The sequence below is a fragment of the Brachyistius frenatus genome, unplaced genomic scaffold (genome assembly GCF_029030835.1).
Source record: "Brachyistius frenatus isolate BFR_SWC_R1_liver_20210118 unplaced genomic scaffold, ASM2903083v1 Contig_11, whole genome shotgun sequence".
In the NCBI taxonomy this organism is placed as follows: Eukaryota; Metazoa; Chordata; class Actinopteri; family Embiotocidae; genus Brachyistius; species Brachyistius frenatus.
This window is the reverse complement of record NW_027210610.1, coordinates 3,105,001-3,124,647: the sequence shown is the minus strand read 5'-3', so window position 1 is coordinate 3,124,647 and position 19,647 is coordinate 3,105,001. Positions and strand designations below refer to the sequence as shown.

Sequence of the window (19,647 nt, the reverse complement as noted above, 5' to 3'; positions counted from 1 at the left end):
CCAATCCATCCCGTGCCGGGGTCGAGGCTGTCAGTACACCTTACATGTCTTTCTGACCGGGAGAATTTTAGCTACTGCTCAGACTTTTTGCACACTGCCCGCCGGCTGCAGAGAAATACTGTGAGAAAATATGTTTTCTAACAGATGTAAACATGCCCAATAGCAAAACTGCCACAACCAAATTGATTAATCTTTTTTTTATTTTTTTTTTTTTTTTTTATGAAAGGCACCGCCTCCTCAAACTTCGACAAAAAGATTTACATTAGCAATTGAATATTTGAGGTTTGTCGGGCTGCAGCCAGATGAGGTTTTGAAACAATCACGTGGGCTTAATTAAGCCTAATTAATTATCAATAATACTGCAAATAATTAAATCCACTATGTTGTTTTCATGCTGAAGCGGCATCATTCGGTAATCTCAGCTAGCTTAGTGGGTTTTTTTTTTCAATGCACCCAGATGCTTTACAAGATCAGTGTTCATATACGGCATTGAGGAGGGGTGGGCGATATGCCCCTGAATAAATATCACAGCACTGCATGGTATTTCTGTGATAGTGATAATGAATGAACTAATTACTGTCAAATGTTGGACATCTGATCTTTTGTAACCAAATCATTTCTACAGCACTGAAGTTGCTCTCCTTTTTTGGCATGAACTGTGTTGTTGTTGTTGGTGTGTGCGAGTTACTCACAAAGGAGCTACGCTGAGTAACAATATGATGCCGTTATGTGAACAAGCCGGAACATTGCCACTATCATGATGTGAATTCACGCATTTAATTTGAAATCAAATTTGAAAAAAATTATACCATTATTGGGAACAGTATGATACGGCAGAGCCCTCGCCATTAAGACCTATATTACAAAACAAACTTCCCCACAGCAACAAGCAGTTTAATCTCATATCATCCATTATCTATAGCTGAGCGGGGTCGGGGGTGTGTGTGTGTGTGGGGGGGGGGGGGGGGGATCCAACACGTAGAGACAGACGGAAACAAAGACCATTCGCGCTCTCATTCACACCTAAGGGCAATTTGTACAACCGCCAATTAACCTGAGGTGCATGAGAGAAACCCACGCAGGCACAGGGAGAACATGCAAACTCCACACAGAAAGGCCCCGGCCCAGGATTCGAACCCGGGACCTTTTCACCGCCAGGCGACAACGCTAACCACTGCGCCGGCAGGAACAACATTTCCCCCACGGCAACAAGCAGTTCAATTTCATGTCATGTTATACGACAATGAAATTGACGTAAAATTGCGGTAAATGTAGACATTAAACAGAACTGGGCTGTGCGAGGCTGGATGACTAATCCTGACTGTGTTGAACTCGCGCTGCAAGACGGAAAGCCCCCGACGCCCCCACGCCCAAATCCATCCCCACTGTTTGTGTGAACGCAGGGATACAAGTAGAGACATTTAAAGCTTATAAAATGTTTGTGTTAGAAACACGTCTTGGTTATTGTGCACTTAACGATGAACCTGTTTAGTAGCTGCAACTCTAGAAGTGATGGGGGGGAGGGGAGGGGGGGGCGGATTTTCATCCAATCCAGCAGCAGGCATTAAGCCACAGTTTTCAGAGTGCAGCGTTACAACTTGTCCTCGTCGTACTTTCCACTTCTTCCATGTAAATGTCACTGGCAGACAGAAGGGTGACGCCAACTGAATGGTAATTCTTGTTTAACAGTGCGGAGCTTCTTATTTAAAAGAAGACGACTTATCAGTGGCCAATACGTCCCAAGATCAGACAAGCCGTATATAAAAAAAAGAAGAAAAAAAAGCATAATGAATGTTAAAACATTCTGCTGCGTCTGAACACGCCCAGAAAACTCCAGCAACCGGGATTAGATCAGCACTTCCACCCCCATCTTTACCAAACCGGAGAAAACCGACTGACAACTCATTTTCTGCCTACAGTAACGAATGCCGTCTCCATCAGTCTTACCGGCGAGAACGTTTCACTCCAATGAGGGATTTTTCTTGTTTACAAAATGAGAGCAAACTTTTTCCTTAAAATGCAATGTCATCCTACCGAGCATTCCTCCGTCTACCGGAGGAGCCGGTGACTCGGGATCAGAGACATGGAGAGTAACTCTAAGAGACGCTTTCTACCTGCCAGGTGATATGTTGTGGCACGAATATGACTCGTTAATCAACCCTGACAGGCTCCAAATTCATTCGTTTACAACAAACACCGCCGAGCTCAGACTTTGGAAGCAGTTAAAGAGTTTCTACACCGACAAACTGAAACTTGATGTGTTTCGAGGGGTTGATGACAGACGCGCCGCCGCCTTCGTCACGAGGGATAACACAAAGATAATTGGGAAAAGTTTTGATAAAGTGACAAGTGAGCACGACACTTTGTAATGAGAGGCTTTTGGGAGACAGAATATTACGACTAAAGGTTATAGAGTTGTCAGTGTGCTACAAAGGCTCCTACAAGACAAAAGCTCCTTTGAAAAAGTCCCCTTAGGCCCGAGACATTCCTCCAATAAGCATTGCTGAGGCTGTACACTCAAGAGCAACTTAAAGAAACCTGAACAAATATTCCCCCCCCCCCGTTATGAAAATGGAACATTACAGGAAGGGTGTGATGCTGTACAACCAGGGGTTATGTGTGGCGTGGAGGTTCACAACATCGTCAAAGTAATGCTCACAGGAGAGTATCTGACTCGGGTGGTGCTTTTGATCACATAAAGTTGAAGACAGTTCATTCTTGTTGTCGTCGTTTTTAACGCAGGTCTGATGATCACACGTTTTGTGATTATCAGAACAAGTTCTTAACTACCAACCATTTCTCCTGAATAAGAGACTGGAATACAAAGAAAGCAAAATGCTGGTCAAGAAGGGGAAAAAGAAACGGAAACAATAACAGCAGCTCCTGACCTCTGGCCGTGCCCTCGGTGAATATTTCACGACCGGCGCTCATTTTTGACGGGTGAATCTGTCAGCGGTGGAGACAGCTTCAGACATTTGAATCTTTAAACAGAGGAAACTGTCTGACTGGGTTTCAGCCGACATCAGTAGCGTGGAGCAAAGCGGAGAGCAAGCAGGAAGCCGGCAGGAAGCTCCAGAATCAGGGAGGAAGGAGGGGAAGAGATGGCAGGGGCACGGCGCCGCCGCGCGAATCTGAAGTTCCTGCGGGCACCCAAACCTGGAGGGCAGGAGCACTGCCGACTCAGCGTCGCCTTCAGCCGGAGGGGAACTTCACAAACAAGACAGCACAAAGTGGAGTTTTACTTCCCGTTGCCGCAAGACAAATTTAACCCTCGTAGGCAGACCATTAAAAACAACTTCACGTGGGGATGCTGCAGCTCACTGGCTTCTACCTGACGTGAGACATCAGAAGCTTGTGCGGTATTGCTCCAGAGGCGGAACTTGCCAGCGCAGTTATCTCTCTATGCGCGACGAGTGCCAGGTTACCATGTGTGGTCTTATCTGGGGCCCGATGGAATTAGGTTACTGAACATATGCTGCAGATTTCCATGGCAACAAGAGTGGGGGAAATCTGGAATCATGTCAGTTGCAGTGCCAACAGGACATTTTTGTTGTTGTTGTTGTTGTTGTGCCGTATCAATGCTCCGTTTTCCACAGAAAGACACACTGCGAGACGAAGCCTGCGCGAGGGCGTCCTGACGCGGCCTTGTCTTCATCAGACGGGCAGTAGGCAAGGGGGAACGCGCTGAAATAACTCGGGCATAAGCACGGCCAGTTACCGCGCTTATTGAGCCCAAGTGGACCCGCTTTAATCCAATTAAAGGGAGGAGAGCCAGTGGAATGGAGCCGCGATAAACGCCATCATCCATCACGCTGGGACAGTGGAGACACTGGGATCGACTGCGGGGACACCGACTTTAAGGCCTCTGGACTCCCAAGGCCATGTGCGGCATAACACACCAGCAGCACGCAGCTGAAATACAATGGAGCACGGTCGCACAGTTGACTGAGCAAAATTAGCGTTGCGAGAGAAGTGCATTGTTGCTGCTATCCATAAAAATAGCGACATAGACCGAGATTCCAAAACGAGCAAACATTGCAGCTGGCACCGCTGCACTTCTGCCGCGCATCTTTGTCTGATGAATGGGTTGTTATCGTGGCTGAGCCTTCGCCGTTAAGGTACCGATTCAGGGCGCACAGACTCTTCTTAGAGCACGCAAACATTTCCCAAAGTTGCTGCTACATGAAAAGAAATTGAAAGCACCCAAGAGCAAGATTGTTCATGCGGTCTCCGAGGTAAAAAAAAAAAAAAAAAAAAAGAAAAGAAAAGAAAAAAAGATCAGGGGAAAGAAATTATTTTGTAGGACAATATATGAAAGAATAAAGTGCATGAGAGCGGCTGCAGTAAAGCTGGGCTCATAGTGTTCTGTTGTTTCTATATTTCATGCTCTGTCACAGCTCAGCAAAGCTTGCCTAACGTTGTTAGGCTCAGGCAGCAGTGTGTGCATGTGCATAAGTCTGAGAGTGAGTGTGTGTGTGTGATAGAACGAGTGGGGGTTGATGAGAGGGCATGCTCCAAGTGCTACTGCACAGTCTTTCTAACACAGCTATTGTCAGAATGTGTGTGTGTGTGTGTGCGTGTGTGTGTGTGTGTGTGTGTGTGTGTGTGTGTGTGTGTGTGTGTGTGTGTGCGTGTGTGCGTGTGCCCACGCCTTCCAGCAGTAGACAGAAAAGGACTATAATGTATATCTGTGTTTATGTGCTGAGCTGACTGACTGAACTCTGATTGGTGTGATGCAGGCAAAGGCTTGTTACTACGGAGATGCACAAACGCCACGGAAGAATCTACTAAATAAAAATAAAAAAACAAGTTGAGAGTATGATGCAAAGCTACACCCACCGTGAGCTGCACTGAGTTTCATTCATGAATTGAGCAATAGTTGATGGTACTCTGTTTAAGCATGCGATGAAACCAACCCTCTCTATATTTCACAGCTCTTCGAAGAATCAGCGACGGAAGCCATGACCACCTTAACTGTAAAATGTAGAGCAAGTGCAAGGAAAGCACTGACAGCAGTGGGCAGGAATCAAGAAAGATGGAAGCCCAACTGGGGACTGATGCTGAATAAATAATGACATCTATTGTGGGGAAATGTGATCGGGCTCTCTGAAAATCAATAACTAACAACCAGACCATGGTGCCCTGAGTGACTCAGCAACAACTTCAATACACTGCAGGCAGTCGATATGAACTGCCTGCCTGTTCTCGTTCCGGGAGACGTGAACCAAAAAGCTGCAGGAAAACAGAACAACACTTCTGAAGCAGTTTCCGTGAGAGCGCTCGAGAAGATCACCTTTTGGAAGAAAGTCAATCAAAACTGCTGGATGAGCTGCACATTCAAAGCTTCTTATGAAATACTGCTCTTCAACTGTGTTCATAGAGATTCAGAAAGCAAATACTGGAACAATGGATTATCGCAGCACTGTAGATACGGTAACAGGAAACATATTTTTCATACAGTCAATATGAATCGCAGAAGCCTCATCCACAAATGGGCTGGTTTGTTCCGGTAGACATAAACCTCACTCAATTACATCGCTGCTACTGGGTCAATAAAAAAAAAAGTTTGCTCTCGGGAAAAAAAACTTTTCATAAATCAGTGTTGTATTAAACCAAATTAAACCAAGTAGCCTCTAACGACAGAGGGGGTTATTTACACTGCGCTTGTACAGTGGTGCTCGAAAGCGTGCGAACCCATTTATTTCTGCAAAAATATGAGCTGAGCATCGTCAAGATTTCCCCGCAAGTCCTACAAGCAGATCATGAAAACCCATTTGAACAAATGAGACAAAATATTATTCTCGGTTATTTATTTACTGCGGAAAATATGACACATCTGTGTGTGGCAAAAGTTTTGCCTTCAGCATCTGGTTCGACACCCTCAAGCAGAAATAAGCGTAACGAAACATCTCCGTTCGGTGTCAATCAGTCCTGCACATCGGCTTAGAGCGATTTGAGCCTCTTCCTCTGCAAAGAAAAGCTTCCAGTCAGGGATGGTGGATGACTTCCTCACACAAACGGCTCTATTGGATTGGATCAGGACTGTGACTTGGCGATCCCCAAACATGAACTTTTTTCTGCTTCGAACGTCGTTTGGCAGAACGACTTAGGGTTGACGTGTGACCTCGTGATCCGCATTCTCTTAACATTTGATCACAGACTGGTGTCCTGACTCCCCCCCCCCCCTTAGAATTCGCTGGTGTAATTCATGGTTCATCGTTCTGTCAATAAGGATAAACTGTGCTGACCTGATGCAGCACAGCAGTCCCCCAAAACTTTGATACTACCACCGCCATGTTTCACAGAAGGTTCCTATGCTGGAAGGCAGTGTTTTCAATTTACGAACATAATGTCTCTCATTGAAACCAAAAACTTCTATTGTGGTCTAATTTATAAAAATAAAAAAAAAAAAAAAATTCCAACAGCCTTCTGGCTTTATCCTCGTGATCTTTGGCAACTGCAGGCGGGCAGAAATGTTCTTTTAGGAGAGCAACAGCTTGTCAAACTGCTCATGGGACGGTTAACAAGCCTCCATTTCTACACAATCCGTCCAACAGAGTCCATCCAGTCAATCCATGGTTTTGTAAACTTTTCCAGCCTGATGAGCATTAACGGCTCATTTTCTGAGCTACTCAGAAATCGTTTTTGTTTGTGCCACGATACACTTCCACAAGCGTGTATTATAAAGCTCAGACTTTAATAGATCCCTGTCCTTTAAATAAAACAGAGTTCCCCCTCACACCTAATTGTTTTCCCATTGACTGAAAACACATTACTGCGTTATCGCCATCGAATTAACAGCTAATCCTAGAGGTTCACATGACTTTGTTATTAGATGTAATATTGGATCCTTTTTCCTTAATAAATAAATGAGCGAGTATGATATTTTTGTGTCATTTGTTTAATCGGACTCTCTTTATCTACCTTCAGTGCTCGTGTGAAAATCGGAGGAGGCTTTAGGTCATATTCATGCAGAAATATAATATATTCTAAAAGGTTTACAAACTTGTATGTAGGTGCACGTGGACATCGTCATCAAGATGTAAACTAAGAAAACGTACCCACTCCGTTTTAAAGAATTTACTGACTTTTACTGACAGTCCGAATCAGAAAATGGTCCTAAAACGTGACAGCAAAAAAAAAAAAAAAAAAAAACATTCTAATTACCCCTGGGCTGGTGGTCACTGAGCTCGCAGATGTCAGGTCAGTCTCTCTGTGCAGGCAATCCACTCAGCACTGCCCAAATTGTAGCACATACTGTACAGCTAAACCAGGAGGAGGTGGGATTTTGTTTTACAAATCCGGCTTAGCCAGATTTTGGGCGCATCATAGAAAAACATCAAAATGCAGGCTTTGATTAGATAAGCTTTGATGAAACGGCGGATTTGATCCGCAGCCGCGAGGTTATCGAATCCTCATTTCTAAAAGAGCAAGAGAAAAGTTTCCGAAAATTAACGACGCGGGTGAACGACGTCGCTTTAAAACGAAACGTGCACGTCGGTCAAACGCTGAAGAAAACGCCAGAACAGGAGCCTCTCGGTGATGCCCGCTTGTGTGTTTGCACTCGCAGCTTTGAATGGCAGCGGGCCCGTGTAACGCAACCCCTCCTGTGACTTCGCCAACAACTGGCCCGGGGCCAGGCCGCTCCTGGTCCGAGTGCACTCGGCTGGAAAGATGCGTTGGCGCCCGGGCGGGTCGGACCCGCGCTTGGCTCTTACCTGCGCTCCCGATGAGGCAGGGGGTTCTGCTGCTGCCGTGTGATGAAGGTGGTGCCCCACACCGGGCTGCTGTGGCTGTTCCTGAGCCATCCCACGGGGGGCGACGACGGGTAGGGGGCGCTGCGGAAGCCATGGTCTGACTCGGTCTCTGCGGCCAGAGACGAGGCCGAGCTCCCCATCGCCACGGAGATAGGAGGTGAGTCTCTCTGACGGGGTTGGGGGGGGGGGGATCTGTTGGTTTTGTTCTTCCCCCCAAAAGCGCAAATGTTGACAAGGGATTCCAGTGTCGTACTCCAGACACACTGAGCTAGCCCGCCTGAGAGAAATGGGGCTGTTTGGACCAACAACCGTCGCCCTGCGTTCCCGTTTGTCTGAAATCGCCCCGGCAGAAAACAGCAAAAAGAACTCGGAGGGGGGCTCAGGTAAAAAAATAAAAATAAAATAAAGGCAAAAAAAACACAGCAGCGATACTCAGAAGAGTGTAACTCGCAGGTGGCCTATGTATGCAGATGGGGGTTGATATCCCAACGCTGTGCGGAGGAAGTTCTCAAGTCAAACAGCAATTTGAGGCGTGGAGGGGTGATTCTCGCCGAGCAGTTGGTCTCAAAGAGGAGGAAACGCAACGCTCCTAAAGCCGAGGCTCGTAATCTCCTCCCTTGTCGACTCGAAGCTTGCAACACTCTGCACCATGTCCTCCATAGCGCCGCTCATAATTCCTCGCGCGTTCCTTCTGACACATCTCCCCAGCCTGCAGGCTCTCACGCCCGGTTCCTCTTTCTTTTGCACATGCTCAGGAGACCAGCGAACGCAGGACAAAGTTGTAAATGTGCTCACTGTCTTTCCACATCACAGCAGCCAAACCCCCCCTCCCCTCTTCCTCCTCCTCCTCTTCCTCCTCCTCCTCCCACCCCCCACCAAAAAGAAAATGTGACATTCAAGAAAAAAAACAACATCAAAATATCATCACGGTCCACAGAGACAGACGGCCCATTAACAGGAGCTTTGCTGGAATAAAAAGTCACACAAAATATATCCACGGGAGTTATTTACAAGGGGGGGGGGGGGGGGCGCTGGAAGAAATCAATGCGTTGCGTTTCGTGGGAGGGGTGCTGGCAAAACTACAAGTATGCTAATATCCAAAGGGCTCCTCTTTCAGACATCCAGTCCTGACGAACAGCTGCTGTGGAGGTTCACCAGTAAAAAAACAAAAAAACCAGCGCAGCTGCATTCGTCCCGCCGGATAAAACGTCACGTTAGAAACTCTCGGGAAGAGCTGTCGCCCGATTAGATCACTTCCACGAAATGTGCGGCTTTCCGCGTGGAAACGAGCAACTCCCGCGAAGAGGAGGAAAAAAAAAAAAACCCGGACGCAGAGACGTGTTTAGAGTTTCAAAAAGGTTCTTTTAAACTTCCGCAGTTGCCAGGGCATGAACATGTTTACAACTCGGGCTTAAAGTTCAAGTTAAATATCCATCAAAAACATCTGAGAGAGAGAGAGAGGGAGAGAGAGGGGGGAGGGGGAGAGGCATGTTCCGTTTCAGGCTGCAGCGGCCGACAACGCGAGGAGGACGGGAGATGATCCCGGTTTCTCGCTGTCCGTGAGACGCAGCTTGATTTCTCGTCTGATCCCACCGCCGAGGCCGGTCGGTCGGTCGGTCGGTCTACCACATCATCTCGCTCTCGGATGTATGTGAACTTGCCAGCCTGTCGTAGCGAGTCTCTCCGCAGGCGCAGCAGCTGGAGGAAGCTGTCAAGGAGGAGGAGGAGGAGGAGGGGGGGACGACATTTGCGTGCATTTTTCCAGCGGCAGTTTTTGGAGAAGCCCGATGCAAAAAAAAAAAAAAAAGTCTTTAAAGACGCGGCGATGTTTCCTGGTTTGCTTTAGCTTTCGTGTGTATCTTAATGTGAGCTGATTGCGGGAGCAGCGCGTTGATCACACGGACTTGATTCCGTACTTCGGCTGTCGAGGTTCAGCGGGTCTTTGTCGTGATAATAAATCGCCGATAACGCACCGGCATGTGGGGGCGCTTTTTTGTTTTGTTTTTTTCAAATGGAGCCTTTTAACAGCGCCGCAAATCATTTGGAAAAAAGAAAAGAAAAAAAAAAAAAAAAAAAAAAGGTGATCTGTGTCCGTCTCCACGCAGCGGGTACAGAGGCCAGGGAGAGAGAGTGTAGTGCAGAAGGCGAGATCCAGGCTTAGAAAAGAAGAAGAAGCCTGAAAGGGTTCATCCAGGAAGCATTCAGTCGCATATTTCACCATCTTCCGCCGGCTCCATTCCTGCCTGCGTTCATCTCATGCTCCCAGCGTTTCGGGATGATGTGGACGCTGAGCCTCGTTTAATATCAGGACAGATCCTCGCTCCGGTCCCGTTGTTGTCGCCTCAGATGGGAGATTGCTCAGCTGCTCCAGTCCCATAACGCCTGTCCACCCGGGGTCTGTTGCGGTCCCATTATACGCTCTTTAGTCTCCCAGTCTCTCGCTCCCTTATAAGCTATTTCCCCATCTTTGAACGCTCCCCTCACTGATACAGCCTGAGCGCAGCGGACTGGGATGCAATCTCCTCCAGCGGATTACTGGAGTGCCAGCAGAGCGCAGGCGCACTGGCCCGGCGAGCAGAGAAAAGCTGGAAGGCTGCATTCAAGAGATTTAAATAAACCTCAATTGAGTCCGAGCTGCAGAGGTCTCGCTCATTAACGTGAATAAGATCCCGGGGTAATGACTAGTTAATGAGAGTCAGAAAACAGCCTTTGCACGACGAGGCACATTCATTCTAGGAAAGCATATGTAGGCAATAAAACCCACTGCATAACTGCCTAATAGCCTTCATTTTCCTGTTTTTCTATTTCTATCCTTGAGAAAGAAGGCTAAACCCAGTGTTCATCGGTCACAGCCGGAGGAGGTAGTGAAGAGTTAAGTGGAAGACGGTGGTGACTCCCAACACTCATCATTGTTCAACTGTCCCTGCACATTACTGAGATAAGCCTTTAAACCCACCCCCCCCCCCTGCTCTCTTCCACTTCATATAACTTTCCTGACCTCATTCCTGAGCTCTTATTCCATCTCCGAATTCAGTGTTCAGGGAAACATGGAAAACAAGAGCGTAATACACGTACTAGTGTACAAGCGACATGAAAAGTCAAAAAAAATACACGTTTTTCTATGCATCTTCTGTGGCACGGGAGGCGGTGGCTTTCCCGTGAAGTGTGAGCTTCAGCTGCAAGAATCATTTCGTTGAATGTGGTAAGACTGGTTTGTCTGGTAAAGTTCCTCTTACCGCGAACAGCAGCCTAAAGCACGAAACACGGTTGCTCATGGAGACTTAAGTCCAACCCAAATACCACACGGTGCGTAGCTGGAGCCGTCAAGACTATCCGCCTCACACCGAAAGCTTCACGCAAACAGTTTACCATTAGTCATAAAATTCCATTTAAGGAAGAGACACATGATATTGATTTTGTCATAATATTTTCCAAATCTTTTTTTGTTTGTTTTCCACCTAAATGTAGATAACACAAAGCCTGTCCTGTACTGGAATTGCCTGCGATGGCCCACTCTCACACTATATTTGCAAATGCTTGTCAAAATGTACACAATCCCTGGTCAAAGTAAAAAAGACTATTTCAACTTAGGTTATGTAAAACATCCCATATATATTTTTAGGGAAAGATTTTCTTTAAATTAAAACTGTACATCTACTGAATGGATGATGCCCCCCCCCCCCGGCAATAATTTCAAATAGAAACTTTGCTATGTGCTTCAGTGTTAAGTCAAACATTGAGCATCCAGGCCTAATTTTATTGGGTTGTCGTGTTGACAAAAGGTTCACTTGGGGCAAACATTTCATTGTAAAGCCCATATCGACGGCATGCTCGTATCATTGTACATCCCCTAATTCAGTGCAGGCAGCACAAATAACATTTGGGTGGTTTCAATTCAGCCTAGTCATGTACAATTTACTCAGAAAGCTCATTCGCAACTAGTATAAAAGCGGAAAATGACTGAATTACCGAAGCAGCTTGCACAGATTATAGCCCTGTGATAGCAAAATATACACTAATGTGAGAGAGAGAGAAAGAGGGGGGGAGACAAGTCAAGGGACTGCAACCCTTTGTTAAGGGTGCACCTGTCCAAGAACCACCTGTCCAAGAACCACCTGTCCCTCTGCAAGTCAGCACCCGGAGACGCAGCAGCTGACACAGTCAGGTGCCAGAGAGAGAAAGGGGTTGGATTTCATTTCTATTCTCCAGGGACATACTGGAGGAAGAAGGGAAAAACGGAGGATGTGAGCTGATTTCACGGTACATTGTAAGTTGTCATCTCTCCAGAACCCAAAACGTCGTCCTGACTGGTTGTTTTTTTTTTTTGTGTCTCCCCCAGTGGACATGCTCAGAAGTAAATGATTAGACTGCCCTTCACAAATTAATCCTCAGTCACATCATGTAAACACACCGGCTCCACGGTCAAACAGTCCACTGGATAAGCTCATCTCAGGCCTCAAGATCACGTTCAGTCCCCATGATCAAGTGTCCATGAGCAGTTCAGTGTGTCTCCACCCGGTCTGGATGGATTCGGGTTCACCTCCCTGACACTTTGCCCTGTGAACCTCCCTCCCCTCCCCTCCCCTCTCTCAAACTCCCCCAAGCAGGCAGGTTGTAGAAGGTTTCCCCCCCCCCCCCATGTTCTTCCTGGGTTATCCTGCTCCGTGCAAGTGAGGCAGCGGGAATAAAAAAAAAACAACAACAACAAAAAATGAACTCCACTTCGCTGTGTGAAATCACTGTTTAATTATGCGTCCCATAATCAATATAGTCACGGGGCAAACCTGTAAGCCCGCGAGCTGTCACTAACAGCATGTAAACACGAGCTATAAAGGCAGCCGGATGAAAACTCTCAACAATCCCATTGAAGACGAGGACGCCGGGAACCTTGTAAACAAAGACACTCTCGATTCAGTCATTTGGTCGACATTATCGGCGCTGCCCGGCAGCCATGTACTCGGTCCGCTCGCAGGTCGGTTATTCTTACCTCGAGTCGGGCGAAGGGGAATTATTCCTGTTTTTCAGTCGTCTTGCGCGTTAACTTTTCACAGCCATGGAAACGATAAGTTGTCCCCGGGTTGTACTTCGGTCGCCCTCCCAGGCTTTCAGCTTTCGCGCCCTCCGCTGCCGCCGCATTCTTCGGACATTTGTGTCAAAACACACGGACGTGAACGGGTTTCTTTTCCACTCCGTCAGGTATTAAACGATACAGATGCGACCGCGTACCGTTTACCTCAAACAGCCCAGGAAGGGGAAGAGGGGAAGGGGGGGGTGGAGGGAAGGATCTCTAAGGAGCAAACCGAGACCCGGACGTACGTTAACTGCGCGGGGAGGGGGGCGGGGGGAGTTGATTGCCGCGCGCGACCGCCAGTAAACCGACGTAAAACCGTTTCGAGAATTCCAGCATATAAAACTACATTTCCCGCGTTCACGGATATTTCAACACGGATATCCGGGTTCGATTGGCGTCACCCTTTGACAAACATAAATAACAGTATATATATATTCATATATCATGGCTGACTAAAATATATTTATGTTGAACTGTTTGGTTTCATTGAGTCTTCCCCGTTTTTCTTATCTTATATTGTAAATAATCTCTCGTTGGGGTTGCGTAGAAATTTTAACCTTCGAATCTCAGAATAGGTTTCCTCCGTAACGAGAGGCCGGGGTCAGGGAGTGGCCCTCCGGCGCCATCTAGTGGCATTACATGTTAACGAGAGTTTGCACTGATTTGAACCTTTGGTATCAGCAGTAACAGTGGAAAGGTGCAACTGCAATAATACATTTGATAATCAAATGTTCGTGTCATCTAGGCTAAAAAGCTTGATTAAATATGTCGCTAAAACGACTGTGTTTAAAAGCTTCCGACAAGGGGACGATCTTTATTCTTTGTAAAATGTTCACGATCGTGCCTGTTTTTGTGCAAATAGAACGGATATAACTCGCTTTGTGACATTTCACAGCTCGACATATATCATATCATATCATATCATATCATATCATATCATATCATATCATATCATATCATATTGATTAATCATGGGACACTACCACTGTCAATACTCCTACTATATATTACCTTCAGGTGAATATTATTATTGTGAATACATATTATTATATAAAATGCTTATTTAACACTGGTTATTGCCTCATATCACATTGCCTCATATCCTAAGGGACATTTTTTTTTCAAGTTTATTGCAGCTTGTACTCAGTACAGTGTTACACAGTATAAAGCTGATAAATATTTTGGTATTGATGATGCAATATTGCTCTGCTCAACCTAAATAATTGAATCCTTACTTTTCAGTAATCTACAAGCCACGGCGAAGCTTATATCCCATTCCCTCGTAAAACACTACAACAAAGAACCTTCCTTATCTTAACTTTATTTTGCATTCAGAATTTACACACAACATAGAAACCAACATAATTCTATATACCAACAATTGGATTTCAGACTTTGTTGTTGTGTTTACCGAGCTGAGTCGCCCGCTGTTCCTTTAAAACACGAGTGAAATTTAAATTTCTCTTGGATAAAGAGTAGCATGTGAAACATTCAGTGAGTCTGGATTACTACCTCTGTTAATGCCGGTGTCACCCGGGTTGTTTGAACTGGGGAAGTTCAAAGGATTAGGCCAATATCAGCTGGCTGGGCAATGAAATAGCAGAGCGAAGGCTAAAACACATTAAAGTCTCATTGAGATAATTTTTTTCTCCGAAATCAATCACCACTGACTTTGACTGGATTTATTAGACTTAGAAAATGAAGTAAAGAAAGGTTGTCAGAGGTAAATATTATACTTTCTACTCCACTACTTCTAAGATGACCACTTGACGCAATGAATAATATAACAAGCTTTTAAAATACAATATTGTTAAAGATTAAACCAGTGGTTTCCAACCTTTTTGTTTTCTGATGTCTTACAAAAAAATCGGTGTGTGTTCAGCGTCCCATTTTAGATGTCTATGATTTGTTCACAGTTCCTCCAAACTGTGATTTTTTTTTTCCTAAACCTTTCACTCGGCTTCATTTCGGCAAATGTTCAAATGATCAAATGTGTCATCCAAAATCAAGATTAGACAAAAAGTCCAAAAGATGAAAACAAATTTGTGTATCTGAGCTTTGTTTTGTCTTCTTTCCTCTCTGAATTCTCACAAATGCTCAGATTCATCTGCTGTCCCTGATGTACATAAAAATATATATAAAGTAGTTAAAACTAGCTCCACTTCCAGCAGCTTTAACATGCTGCGTACACGGTGATGCCCCAGTATTAATAATCTAATGATATGACATATAATAATACATCAATCAAAGGTATTAAGTTAGTACTTTTACTTAAATAGCCTAATTTGAATAACCTACATTTTGCTGCTAATAAGTTTGTGTAGGCCTACTCTTACATAAGTAGTATCTGCAGGACTTTTACTTGTAATGTAGTATGTTTACATTGTTGTGTTGGTGCTTTTACTTAAGTAAAGGCTGCGATAAGTGGATTGAACACTTCGGTAAAGCAGTGTTTGTGTTATTCCAAGCGGCTTTACACTTCTGTTAACCTAAATGGCAGTTCACAAAAAAATAAATACAGGGAAACCGTCTGTGATATGTTTGAAAATCACAGGGGAAGAGACAGGCTGTCATTAGTTAAGAGACACAAACCTAGAAATCTGTCGGCGAGGGTTTGAGCAAGGCGGAGCGAAGCATCCTCTGATAGAAACAGACCCGGCGGCCCGGAGTGAGTCTGGGCGGAGGAAGTCACCGGCTGGACGTCGCTTCTCACACGCCGTGCGGTGCTCGGACTCAACAAACAACGAGTAACATACCGGTGTAACTCACTTATTCTCATCCAACCGAGCGAGTTGAATTAACCAGCTGGATAAACGGAAGCGAACCTCAGGACGACTGGGGGAATACTCGTAAAGGGGGGGGGAAAAAAAGAAAAGAAAAGAAGACTTCTTCGTCAAGAAGGTAAAAAGGACTGCATTTGTACACTTCTTTTTGTGTGTGTGTGTGTGTGTGCACTTGTTCCTCGCAACGAGCAACTACTTTTCAGTGAACCGCATGTCCCCTCTCCGCCGTGTTTCCTGGACAAACCCTTTCAGACACTTGTTAGCGAGCCTCCGCTTTAGTTAACTTTTGGTGGGTGGATTGTTTTCAAAGGCCGGTGTCGGTGCGTACACACTGTTGTCATGACAATGCTAGGGGGAAACTGAGCGCGAGGCACGTCGAGAGACACAAAAGACACCGCCAGCTTCAAGTGTCCAGCGTTGCCTTAAGACCCTCTCTGAAGACGACTTAAAAGTTTACAGAAAGTCTCGAAACAACCAACAACAAAAAAAAACCCCACAAGGAGTGCCGCGTTTAATCCCCTCCTGCTCGTCTGCACGAGAGTAGGATAGAAATACATCCACTTTTTTTTTTTTTTTTTTGCTGGGAGGTCTGTGTCAGTGGAAAGAAGTGCACTTTGGGAGGTAAAGGGGGTCAGAAGGATATGTGTGCAAACTGTTGGACTAAGGTGTGTCCTGTGTTTATAGGAGACAAATTGTGACCCTGCTAGTCAGGAAAGGGATGCTTTTAGTCGGCTCTTTGCTGTTTTATGGCCAGCACACATGTGGAAATGACTGGTTTCCACAATAGAGAGTGAGCAACACAATTGTCTTAGGGGAAAAGGAAAAAGATGTGTGTGCGTGTGTGTGTGTGTGTGTGTGTGTGTGTGTGGGTGGGTGGCAGTTGAAAGAGGGACAAAAAAAATAAATGAATGCATGTCACTGATTGTTTAATAGAGCCTGTGGTGCACGTGTGCGTAGACCATAGGAAGGTGGGGTCAGGGTCACTTTATAGGGTCATGGACTGTGTGTGAGGAGGACAGGAGGGGACAAAGAGGGGTGGGGGTGCGCGTGTGCAACTATGGACATACAGTAGACACGTATAGAGTCAGAGCAAATCAGGAGCGTGAATGAAGCCAATGACAAGCAGGATAAGTGCTCCCCTCTGATGACTCATTGTTTACAGTCTTGTGCAAGGGGAAGTTTTTTCACAACTCCAGGTGCTAAAAAAAAAAAAATGACAGTCTTGTGGACCAGTGCCATACTTGTCATTGAGTACAACGCCGGCAGTTTATCCAAACATCCGTATCCACTGCCGTCACTCACGCAAACACAAAACCAAGGCTAAATCTACCACACGACACAGAGCTCGAAAGAACCCCTAAAAAATGTCAAACTACTTTTGACAAATACTGACAAATAGACAAAACACTCGGGAGACCAAACTAAGTGTAGTTTGCCGGGAAGCTTCTTATTTAATTATTTAATTGAATAAATGTATCAAATTTAACGAATACTGATTACTGGTTCGGTCTGCTTAGTGTCAGAAAATTGTGGGGAAAAAAAAAAAAAGATCCATTACAATTTTCCAAAGCCCACGATGATGTCTTCAGAGAGCTAAACACATTCAAAAGAGAAGAAGCTAGGAGTGGAAGTTGTTTGACATTTTTGCTCAGAAATGACCTATTGATGATCAAAAATGTTGTAGATTAATTGACGAACTATTTTAGCTGTACTTTGCTTTTTAGGATGAAAACAAAGGTAACACATTTGACATCGATTCATACGAGAATATATTATGTGTTGCTCATAGTAGGCAATATACTATTTATCTTGCAAACACAACAGAGCATGATGGGAATATCATTTTATACAGTAATTAATAATCTGCAGTATCTGTTTCACAAAAATTGCTGTAAACTCCATACATTAAAAAATAAGAAGTAGGTGCAATCTTAGCCCCCCCTTTTTTTTCCTTTTTTTTTTTTTTTCTTAAAAATGCAATTACAGTATCACATTTGTGTGCAAATCTCAAGCTGTGTTAGACTGAAATGTTGGAGAGCACAACAATTCTTGGTGAAAACATTATGATAGTAATCTTTCCCGTCAGAGGAAAAGACAAATTAAAATGTAATAAAAACATCTAAATAACATCCACAATTGCAATTGCTTAGAGTTACAAAATTGCTTCCAATCATATGAATTATGCATCGAAAGATAATATATACCTGCACATTGCGGCATTGATCATCCCGTCCTTCCTCGGATCTATGGCAGCCGTCCATCTCTTCCTCGTGTGTCGGGGCATGCAGCCGCTTCTCCCCAGTCTGGCTTGCACCCGCAGGGCCTGGGAGCACACTGACAAAAACACATAAACATACGCACACGCACACAGACACTCACTCACTCACTCACTCACTCACTCACACATGCACATGGGGCAACATGAACAAGCCTACATCAAAGATACATCTGTTTCTTATGCATGTTTGATGGGACAAGCAGGCACCGGCTGGCCACTGCTCCGAGTTACAGCACAGAATAGTATGCATGACTAGGTGGATGACTGGTGAGGAAAAAGAAAGGTAGACGCAGTAGGGATACTTAAAAAGAGAAACGAAAACATGAGGAAACCGTTCGTATTTCACGAGTCTTTTGAAAGATCAACATTTGGCTTGAGAAGAACACACACACCAAAAAAAAAAAAAAAAAAAAACCTGGTGTCCACAATGGAAAAGTTTGTTTCTGTGGCTCTAGTCATGACCTGAATGTAGCCACCGCTATAACTAAATGGATTGAGGCAAAGAATAATAATAAAGATGAGACACCGGCGAGTTAATAATAAGTTCCTCTGTTGTGCAGTTGTCTTTTGTTTATGCTGTTTGATGCATTGTTGTCCCTTTTAGCTGTGAGCAGCTGGTATAAGTCTCTTTGTCTGGTTGTCTGTCTGTTGCCTAAACTTTTCCATTCTGCGACGCAGTTAGAAAAACTGTATCAGTTGGTTTCCCAGACAAGGATTAAGCCCAACCAAAGGGCATTTATGCTCAAAGGATGTCTCCATTTGTTTGTGTATATTATAGGCTTAGAAGTCCCATTCAGGTCATATCAGTCTGAGTTTCTGGTTTCAGTCACGTGAGACACAGACACTTCTTCGAGTCAAATTAGCCAGAATTATTTTCCTTAGTTTATAGATTAATGTATTCATATAATGCAACCTTTAATGCCCTTCATTTCATTACATTTCCAGGGAAATCGTCAGAAAATCCGAGGGACATTCGTGTATATGAAATTGAGAAAACCAAGGTAAAAAATTAAGAAGATTTAAATAGAACAGTAATCAGTGATGAAAGATGAATCTTTCTTTTATGAATTAAAAAAAACAAAACAGTTTTTATCTCCAGATGGCTCCCCCTGTGACAGCAGCCAGCATAAATGGAATGTAATCTAAATGCGAGCGTGTAAAATACGTTTCTTGGTTTTACAGCACAATGCAGCTCCTCAGTCAACGTGCGCTGTCTGGATCTTTCTGTCTGATCAGTGAAAGCGTGGACTGGCTGCTCATCAAGTCTGACTGGGCTGAATTTGGCACCGGGAGACACGCGCATCTCAAATTTACCTGAAGCTTCTCCCTTTCCAAAACATTTCAGCTCTTTGGATCAAGAGAGCACCCCGTCGGCTCAACTCAACAGTGTGTTTTCCCTCTCGCCAGATGTTCTGCTTAATTAACATGCAGGCTTGGGGGCGAGAGAGGGGCCTATATACAGTTTATCCAGGTGCCGCAGCTCTGCATAATTACATCGCATTAATATGAATGATATTAACTAGATTCATGGTGCGTTTCCCTCGAGTGAGAAACAGGTCAGTGTTATGGGTGTGTGAGCAGTGGCTGAGGAAATCTTGTGTTAAAGCTCTATTGAATCAGGTTGAGCTGTGTGTGGAGGGGAAAAAAAAAAAAGGAACGACAACGTCCCTCTGTAGAAGTGTAGCAATTGCTCAATAGATAATAACAGAGATATTAATACGTTGTTTAGCGCTTCTCATGATACTCAAAGATGCTTTA

The 19,647-nt window shown here is 44.8% G+C and overlaps 1 protein-coding gene across 3 annotated transcripts in view; it reads right to left on the bottom strand.

The window, feature by feature from the left end:
• The window catches only part of capn15 (calpain 15), a 47,913-nt gene extending 30,015 nt beyond the window's left edge, over window positions 1-17,898 (bottom strand). Inside the window, exon 1 of one of the 3 annotated variants that reach the window (XM_069691524.1) lies at window positions 17,816-17,898. In XM_069691524.1, the coding sequence (XP_069547625.1) occupies window positions 17,816-17,895 (80 nt within the window). In that variant the 5' untranslated portion in view covers window positions 17,896-17,898. Of the gene's footprint in view, window positions 1-7,718; window positions 8,114-12,744; window positions 12,978-17,815 lie in introns of those variants that run through there. The other 2 variants (XM_069691525.1, XM_069691523.1) reach the window with 2 other exon arrangements.
• Between the last annotated feature and the right edge of the window lie 1,749 nt (window positions 17,899-19,647).